This window comes from Vitis riparia, chromosome 18, assembly GCF_004353265.1.
Source record: "Vitis riparia cultivar Riparia Gloire de Montpellier isolate 1030 chromosome 18, EGFV_Vit.rip_1.0, whole genome shotgun sequence".
NCBI classification, from domain to species: domain Eukaryota; kingdom Viridiplantae; phylum Streptophyta; class Magnoliopsida; order Vitales; family Vitaceae; genus Vitis; species Vitis riparia.
Genome location: NC_048448.1, coordinates 1,430,405 through 1,439,798, shown reverse-complemented (window position 1 = coordinate 1,439,798; position 9,394 = coordinate 1,430,405). Strand labels below are relative to the sequence as shown.

At 33.6% G+C, this 9,394-nt stretch overlaps 2 protein-coding genes across 2 annotated transcripts; both read left to right on the top strand.

Annotated features, from left to right (window-relative positions):
• The first annotated feature begins 684 nt into the window (after nucleotides 1–684).
• On the top strand, nucleotides 685–5,426 carry LOC117906589 (mechanosensitive ion channel protein 8-like). The gene is made up of 5 exons (XM_034819678.1): nucleotides 685–2,456; nucleotides 2,998–3,121; nucleotides 4,157–4,450; nucleotides 4,551–4,753; nucleotides 4,876–5,426. Exons 1-5 carry the CDS (start codon nucleotides 1,243–1,245, stop codon nucleotides 5,138–5,140), a joined length of 2,100 nt encoding a protein of 699 aa, XP_034675569.1. The 5' UTR covers nucleotides 685–1,242; the 3' UTR covers nucleotides 5,141–5,426.
• A 1,848-nt stretch (nucleotides 5,427–7,274) lies between these two features.
• On the top strand, nucleotides 7,275–8,460 carry LOC117906011 (glutathione S-transferase PARB-like). The gene is made up of 3 exons (XM_034818939.1): nucleotides 7,275–7,498; nucleotides 7,576–7,624; nucleotides 7,711–8,460. The coding sequence occupies exons 1-3, from the start codon at nucleotides 7,346–7,348 to the stop codon at nucleotides 8,178–8,180; spliced, it is 672 nt and encodes a 223-aa protein (XP_034674830.1). The 5' UTR covers nucleotides 7,275–7,345; the 3' UTR covers nucleotides 8,181–8,460.
• Nucleotides 8,461–9,394: the final 934 nt, after the last annotated feature.

Here is a 9,394-nt window from a genome sequence, read left to right as displayed (position 1 = left end):
TATGGTGCATTGAAATTATTTAATAATTTTTGTATAAAAAAAAGATTACTTTATAATGGTTTGGTTCTATCTATATTTTATAATAAAAATAATAATCTTAAAAATCACATTTTATACTTCATTAATATTCAACATATCAAATGTACTAACATCATCCATTCCACTCGATGCATTGAGAAAAAAAATAATATATAAAAATTAAGAAAAAAAAACACCATATAAAGGAAAAAAAAATAGAAAAATCATATAAATTTTAAAAATTATTTTATTATAAAAAATTAAAAATATTTAAACATTCTCCATGATGTTCTTATTCTTTTTAATTAAAAACATAATTTAAAATTAAACATTTTATTTTCCTTAAATTTAAATAAAAAGCATAATTTATCAATTTAAAATTACAATATATATATCTATATATGAAAAAAAAATCATCATTTTTATTATATAATTACGAAATTTGTTTTTTTCTTAATAAAATTAAAAATTAGAATAAAAAAACACAAAAAAAAAAACACATACACTAAATATTTTTTAAAAATATTTTTGTTTTAAATAATAATTTTAAATAACAAATTATACTAATCTAAAATTTTGATTTAAAATTTGAATGTAAATAATTATAATAAATATGTGATTCATGTATCATAATGATAAATAAGTACTTTAAATTTTAAAAGTTTTAATTGAAAGACATTTATGGTATTTAAGTTTATTATTCTCCTCCGAAGGATTATTAAAAAAGGCCGCCCTTCCCACTAATTCCTAATAATTATCACATCCAGACACCCTGTGATTATCCAAAAGTAAAAACCAATCTTACGGTTATCGGGGAAATGGGAATTGACTACGAATTTGGGCTGGAAAAGCCGAGAGATATCAGGAGCTTATTGGAATTGACCTCTCTGGAATCATCTGCCGCCTTCTCCACAGTTTGTTAATGGAGGTTTTGATTGATAAAACTGTCTCCCGTATTTATGTACGGTCTGGATGCTTTGCTCATAACGCCTTAAATCGCATATTTTTTCGACACACTTTTTTCCCTCCACTATCGTCCCTTTGTCCAGAGTTGGGATGCTTTGCTAATGGTGGTCTTCATTCATGACCACCATATAAAATCATGATTCCAGACAAGGTTTTTCAATCCTTTATTTTTGTGGAACCCGATGCTTTGCAGAAATTCCTTTTAATGGGAACTATTGAGGAAGTCTTTGAAGTTGCGTCGTGCTCTTCTGCTGAGCAATGTCAAGCCTTTACCAGTCTCTCTTGGATCGCACCCAAGACAATCACATGGCTCGGTCCATTGATTCTGGTAATTGGGAAGGAGTTTCAGTCAAGATTGATGATGGAAATCTTCATCTTCCACCAAATGAAGTCTCGCTCAGAGCGAAGGCCTTGACTGAAGAACGAGATGAACTAACCAAGAGTGGTCCATCAATGGGGCATGAAAGCCGCCGGCGCCTTGAAGATGTGTTGGTGTCTACTTCCATTCTATCTTCTTGGGGACACTCAAGGCGGGTGAGGGGTGCGACTCAGTCGAGGCTAATGGACCCACCTTCAAGTTTATTGAGGAAAAATGATGATGAGGAGGATGACATGGATGAAGATATGCTAGAAGATTATGCGCTAAACAAGTGCAGTGTGCTAACAATGGCTGAATGGGTGAGTCTTGTTTTAGTCATAGCAGCTTTGTTTTGCAGTCGTTCAATACCTGCCTTAAGGAAGCAAATTCTGTGGGATCTTGCGCTGTGGAAATGGGAGGTTATGGGCTTGGTGATAATATGTGGGGGTTTGGTATCAGATTGGGGAGTTCGTCTTTCTGTGCACTTGATGGAGCGAAATTTTCTTTTGAGAAAAAGGGTTTTGTATTTCGTTTATGGGTTGAGGAGGGTTGTTCGGAATTGTCTATGGTTGGTTCTGGTTTTGATCGTTTGGGAATGTATTTTTTACCAGAAGGTTGAGATGGAAACCCACAGTAAGGCCTTGCCTTATGTAACCAAGGTTCTTGTATGCCTTCTGGTGTCTACCTTGATATGGCTTATTAAGATCATACTTGTTAAGGCTCTTGCTTCATCCTTCCACATGAACACTTTCTTTGATGAAATTCAGGAGTTGTTGGTTAAACAATATGTGATTAATAAGCTCTTGAAAGCTAAGGATGAGAAGCCTGGCAACTTCGGAGCTGACATCTTGGGGACAAAGAGTGGGTTTCCTGGTTCTAAGAAGGATAGTGAGATATCAATTGACCACCTAGATAAGCTGAGTCGGAGGAATGTGTCTGCTTGGAATATGAAGATTTTGATGGATAAGGTTCATTATAGGGGACTGTCCACTCTGGATGAGCTGATATTGCATTTAGGAATTGGGAATGAATGTCCGTTGGAGGAGAAGAATGGGTGCCGGGCCACAAAGGCAGCGGAGAAAATTCTTAAGGATATTGCTGCATCGGATCCCCAGTAAGTTCTTATTTCTTAGCCCATTGATCTTCAAAATATAACTTGGTTCTTACTGAAGGTTTGGTGCTTCTAATAATTGCCTTATTTTTGTCTGCATGTATTGCCATACAGAGATTTGATACTTTCTTAGATGGGAAACTTGATGATTTTAAACGGTCCAAGGTTTTCGCATGAGCAATGTAACTACTCATGTTTGGAAAAAACACATTATAAGATTGTCGCCCCCCCTAAGAACCAAAAATTGGATGCAGAAAGAACAATCTCGTTGGACAGATTTTAGATTTGAAGGTGGCATTCAGAAATGATAGCCATAAACCTTGAACTCAGCCATTCTATTATGCTCCAAACTAAATCCAAAATTCACATGAACACTAAGTTTTAATATAAAGCCAATGCAAACAGTCCACAAACACAAGTTCTACCAGAACAAGGACATAGGCAGTTTCTATTTGCCAAGGCATGTCTGTTTATTTATTTTCCAAGGCGTGTCTGTTTATTTTATTTTTAAGGCATGTCTGTTTATTTTATTTCTCCATGCAAGATACATCTACCTGGGTGATTTGGTGCGCTTTATGAGTGAATCTGATGCTGAGAAAACAATGGAATGCATTGGAGGAAAAGCTGAATGTGAGAAAATCAGCAAGGCAACTCTTAAGAATTGGGTGGTAAATGATTTCTCTATTCTTTTACCTTCCCTTTTCTTATCCTTGTTTCTAATTTACGACTATTTTGTGTTCCTATGTGATTATCAAATTAGTATTTAACATTGCTGTTTATGTCCGCAATAGTTAGGTGTCCCAGTCAAAAATTAAATCAGGGAACAATGGGGTTGGGGGGAGCCTAGGGAGGAAGCAAGGACAATAAAATTGATTGAAGTCATGAGCAGCTAGATTTATTCAGTCCAAGGAATTTTTGAATTGAGATTTGAGAATAGAAAGAAAAAGAGTATAGGCGATAAAATCTATAATACGTCATTAGTAACCTATCTCGTCATGAGCCAGGCCTGAGCTCTGATGAGTGGCATTCTAGCCAACTAAATCATGTTGTGGCACACTTAGCTCAATCTAGACTCCACTCACTTGGATGATGCTTATGATGCGTAACTGATTATGAATATAGAGTGATTTAAGGCGCTATGAGACTCAGGGAACAGCCAGAAAGTAAGGTTGGTCAAGACTGAGGTTCAAGAGATAGTGGCATATGATTTCAGAAGGTAATAGGTATGGTCCCCCGAACCCCTCAAAAAAAGACTTAAAAAAAGGAGGAAGCTATGGCTCCAGATAGAGAGGTGCAAAGAGATTCATGTGATTAGCCTACAGTAGTTGGAGATGGTGATTTGGGATAACAATGGCTTTTCTGATTGATTTGCTAAGGTAAACAGAGAAGTTTCAAGTTTTAGATTCCTACTCTCTGGTCTAAATCAGACAACTCCATTCTTTACATTTCAGAGTAAGTGACAACTGCACAATCATTTCTGCTGTGCACCACAGCAGTCAATGCTTTTGTACTGTTGGGGCCGAGCTCTGAGTCCAGGTGTGAAAAGCTTGGTTCATATGCAGGATTATCCGGAATTCTCTAAGAATGTTCTCATGCCCTCTGTAGATAGGCCAGGCACTTTTATTGTTCCTTGAGTTGGGCTTACTGGTATCTTATGCTCTCATACATGTCATAATACTTCACATATCTTTTCTGTTTCTTAGGTTAGTGCAATTAAGGAAGGGAGGAAACTCGCATCATCTCTCAATGATACAAAAACAGCTGTAGATGAGCTCCACCGAATGTTGGATGTGTTTGTAGCTGTCCTCGTTGCAATAATCTGCCTTCTTATTCTCGGAGTTCCAATCACCCATTTCCTTCTCTTCATAAGTTCTCAACTTCTGCTGGTGGTGTTTGTTTTTGGGAACACATGCAAGACAACTTTTGAAGCAATCATCTTCTTATTTGTGATGCACCCATATGATGTGGGTGATCGTTGTGAAATAGATGGAAACCAGGTAAAGAAAATCTTAATTTGGTGTTGTTTGTTTCATTAAACACCAGCATTTAAGTATCGCCTTTCTGAATCCCTATTCCCTAACTTTTGTTTGATCCCAGGTGGTAGTTGAGGAGATGAACATATTAACCACCGTGTTTCTAAGGAGTGATAACCAAATGGTCATATACCCCAACTCTGTTCTTGCTACCAAGCCCATCTGTAATTACAAACGTAGTATGGATATAGTGGAGGCCATTGCTTTCTGTATCCACATCTCTACTCCAGTAAAAAAGATTGCCACATTCAAAGAGAAAATAAAACGGTATGATGATGCATATATCCTTTAATTTATTGTTCTTCACTTTCCCTTTTCCCATGTCATGCTGCCTGATATTTAGGAAACTGGCCCGACATTCTGATTTGCCTCTGCATTACCAAATGCAGGTATGTAGAAAGGAAGAGCGATCACTGGTATCCAGATCCAATGATAATCATCAAGGACGTGGAGGAACTGAACAAACTTAAAATGGCAGTGTATCTTACACACACAATGAACGGCCAGAATTCAGTGGAGATATTTACTAGGAGAAGCCTTTTGGTTGAGGAGATGATCAAAGTGTTCAGGGAGCTCGAAATTGAATACCGCATGCTGCCTCTTGATGTGAATATCAGAACCATGCCAGGTTTAGTTTCACTGGCCGCCTCCTAATTGAATTTACTTGTCATGCGTGAGGAAATAGTGAATACACTACTTTCCAACCAAAACCCTTCAGGATTCTCTATGCCGTAGTAATGCCCATAGCTTATATGAGTTAAGGGCAGTGGAATAAGTGTGGGATGCTGTGCTTTTTTTGAGTAATGCTCCAGGATGGAGATAAGATATTCTCTATAATGTCCAAGGGCAGAAACTATTCTCCTAAGCTTATGTGATGTGTTTGTATTAAGAGTTTGGAATATACATATATGGAATATTAATGAAGTGTTTTTCTTGAATCTAGAATCATGCTTTTTCAAACTCATCAATGAACTAATAATTTAAATATCTTCTTACTTTTGTAGTTTTTTCTTTCAACTACTTTTCACATATTTTTAGTGTTAAAATCATTATTTTGTTGTATATTATGAACCCATTTGACAGAGCTTTTACTTCAAACATAAAAAATTATTTTTTTTTAAATTAAATATTTTGATAAAAAATTAAAAATATTTTTAAAATATAAAAAAATCATTTATTATATTATCTAAAGGTACACTTAGAATCCATTTGATAGTGATTTTAAAATAATCTTAATCTTTTAAGCGATTAAATTTTTTTATTTTTCAAGTATTAGAAAGGATTAAAACACTTTCTAAAGCCATTGTTAATAGACTCATTGTGTTTGACACCAATTCTAATAACTGTTTCTATCATTTCTAATACTTGAAAAATTAAAAAAATTTCAAGTATTAAAAACATTAGAAATATTTTTTAAAATCACTATTAAATAAACTTTTAGAATGTATTTGATAATAATTTTAAAAAAATATTTCTAATTTTTCTAATACTTGAAAGTTTAATAAAAATTTTCAAGTGTTAAAAATGTTAAAAAAGTTTTCTAAAATCACTATTAAACTTATTCTTAATAAATACTTTTTTAAAAAAACACTTTTAAATAAAACATTTTTATTACCCCATTGTTTTAGAGTTATATATATATATATATATATATATATATATATATAATATATATATATATATATATATATATATATATATATTATTTATTTATTTTAAAGATTTAGAAAAAGAAAAAGAATAATAAAATAAAAGGAAATTAAAGGGAAAAGGAATAATATTTTTAAAACATATTAAAAGTATTTTATAACAAAATTCATTTTAAAAATAAAAAACAGAAAAAAGAATAAAAAAATAAAAAGACATTTAAAAGTAAAAGGAAAAACGCAAAATATAAGAAAAAGGATTTTAATATAAAACCGAAAATATTAGAAGGAAAAAGGAAAAGGCAAAGCGAAAGATAAAGTGAAAAACGAAAGAGGAAGTGGGGCTTTCCGGTGTGGCCCAACGGCTCCATGCCTTCCGATTTTGGATAGCGGCCCCTCCTCAACTGGTGAGCCCGTCACCGGCCCCTTCATTTTTAAGGAAAAAGTGGGTTTTGAATAAGTAATACGAAAATATTCAGTATTACTTTTATTTAATTTAAAATATATATTTTAAATTAATCATTTAATTATTCTTTAAAAATATTTTTTTATTTTTATTTACTTATCATGTCACTGACATTAATCTTTCAAATATGTTATTATTATTATTTTACAAACACCTTTTTAATGTTCATTTTTAGGGCAACTCACTTTTCCCATAAAATGTTTATTGATAGAAAATATATATATATATTATTTACAAGATGTTATTTACAGAGAACAAAAACCTTAAATAATAATAATAATAATAATAATAAATCTAAAAAAAAGGAAAAAAGAATTTATTTGTCAATTAAAGTTATTGACATATTAAGTTAAATGAATATTTTAAGGAATAATTAGGTAATTTGTTATTTTAAATTATTTTTAAATAGATAAAAAAATTATTGAGTTAAAAGAAGTGAGTTTTTTTTTAATATATTTTCGTATTAATGAATTAAAACCTACTTTTCCCCATTTTTAATTATTTAATTGTTATATATATTACTTCTTTTCTCCAAATTGAGCGGAAAATTTACAAGGAAGAAAATGACGGTGGAACGAGGGTATTATGGAGATTTTAAAAAACAGTGGGTTACATTAGAAGAGTCGCAAACAAGCCTTATCAACCATAACCTTGTGAAGAAAAAAGATAAAGAGGTTCTCCTCTCTATAAATGTGGTGATAGTGGGAGTGCTTGTGGAAACTTGTCGGCCACACGGAAGGTCCTCCAATGGCGACGCCTGTGAAAGTGTACGGACCACCCATGTCCACCGCTGTATCTAGAGTTTTGGCCTGCCTCCTGGAGAAAGACGTGAACTTCCAACTCATCCCCGTCGACATGTCCAAAGGCGAACACAAGAAACCAGATTACCTCAAAATTCAGGTGCCATCTCTTTATAATTATAATCTCTCCTCTCTCTCTGTTTCTCTCCATAATCTTATCATCCTTCCCTGTAACAGCCCTTCGGCCAAGTCCCATCTTTCCAAGACGAGAGCATCTCCCTCTTTGGTAACTACCCACTACCCCACAATCTTTTCTTCCTATCTGATTCCATTTTTTTGTCCTTTTCTAAATTATCATTCGATTTTCCCCAGAGTCCAGAGCCATATGTCGGTACGTATCGGAGAAGTACGCAAACCAGGGGAACAAGCGCTTATACGGGACAAACCCACTAGAGAAAGCTTCCATAGAACAGTGGCTTGAAGCGGAAGGGCAAAGCTTCAACCCACCGAGCTCAGCTCTGGTGTTTCAGCTGGCGTTCGCACCCCGAATGAAGCTGAAACAAGACTTGGGTGTGATCAAGCAGAGCGAGGAGAAGCTGGCTAAGGTTCTCGACGTGTACGAGCAGAGGCTCGGCGAGAGCCGTTTCTTGGCCGGCGATGAGTTCACATTGGCTGATCTTTCTCACCTGCCTAATACGCAGTACCTGGTGAGTGTTACCGAGAAGGGAGAGATGTTTACGAAGAGGAAGAATGTGGGTCGGTGGTGGAGTGAGATATCGGGAAGAGATTCGTGGAAGAAAGTGGTTGATTTGCAGAAGGCGCCGCCTCCCAAGAGCGCCTGAAATGGATCTTTCTGTGAATCAGCTCTTTTGATGCGGTTCTGAGATTATGCATTTGGCTTCAGTTGTTTATTTTCTGTTATGGAGATGTCTTCAATTTAGTGTTTTCCTGAGATTTCTGGTGCTTTGCTGTTTAAATTTGGGATGTGGGTTTTGACAATCTCTTCATCCTTTGGTGATCTTATTTCTGTTGAATTCCGTCTGCCAACCCTTCGACCAATTAATTTGGGGGTCCAGCTTCAATCTACCATCTTCAAGATTGAAGTTGAATCATGCTTTTAAACTTCTGAATCAATGCCCCTCTTTGTCCTGTAATTTGATAGAATCTGCTTAAAAAAAAAAAAAACCCTATTAATGTTATTTTTAGAACACAAAAATAATAATATGTTATTTAAAAATTAAATGAGAATATGAAGGAAAAAAAATATCAATGGTATTGCCTTGGTGCAATATCAAACTTTCAATCCATACCATTCCATTAACGTGAAATTGAAATGGTTAAATATGAATATAAACATGTAAGATGGATATAATCGTATAAATATATGGGAATGGATGAAACTTGATGGGATGGTCCAATCCAACCTTATTTTGATGGGTCATTATTTTCAATACTTGAGTTGAATTTAGGTTAAGCTTTTTTAAACGAATCCCAATTTGAATTGAACCCATTGAATAATGGTCTATGGTTGACTTGTTTAATGTTTTTATAATATTTGTCATATATATTAACCTATATAATAATATTTATTTATTTTTTTTAAATTTTTAATATTATATGCTTTTACATTTATTTTTAAATATATATAAATTTATTTATTTTTGTTGTTTGAAAACTTTTCTTATTTACTATATAAATTTTCTTATAAATATTTTAAAAAAATATTATGGATGAATTTGAAATTATACAATCCAATCGGTTCAAGTCTAATCTAACCAACTCAAACTCAATTCGAGTTTCAAAAAAATGATATTAAGTTGGACTTAAATAGAGTCTCTTGTATACACGACCATTTAAGGTTAAAAATACATATCCAAGGTGCATTTGTGATACCCTAGGCTTATGGAAATGCTACTAATTGATATCATATAACCAAACCCTATTACTAAATGTGTTTGAAGTGTTATCATAAGTTTTTATGTCTATTACCAATCACAAGAAGATTCATTTCAATTGAATAATCTAAGAAAATTATGAACTATTAGTCACTTATTCA

Bases quoted from the DNA above. Each gene is read 5' to 3' on its own strand.
- LOC117906589 (XM_034819678.1), top strand. From the start codon at position 1,243: ATGTCAAGCCTTTACCAGTCTCTCTTGGATCGCACCCAAGACAATCAC. The intron at 3,122-4,156 runs GTAAATGATTTC...TCTGTTTCTTAG, and splicing joins CAACTCTTAAGAATTGGGTG to GTTAGTGCAATTAAGGAAGG. The intron at 4,451-4,550 runs GTAAAGAAAATC...GTTTGATCCCAG, and splicing joins GTGAAATAGATGGAAACCAG to GTGGTAGTTGAGGAGATGAA.
- LOC117906011 (XM_034818939.1), top strand. From the start codon at position 7,346: ATGGCGACGCCTGTGAAAGTGTACGGACCACCCATGTCCACCGCTGTA. The intron at 7,499-7,575 runs GTGCCATCTCTT...TCCCTGTAACAG, and splicing joins CAGATTACCTCAAAATTCAG to CCCTTCGGCCAAGTCCCATC. The intron at 7,625-7,710 runs GTAACTACCCAC...GATTTTCCCCAG, and splicing joins CGAGAGCATCTCCCTCTTTG to AGTCCAGAGCCATATGTCGG.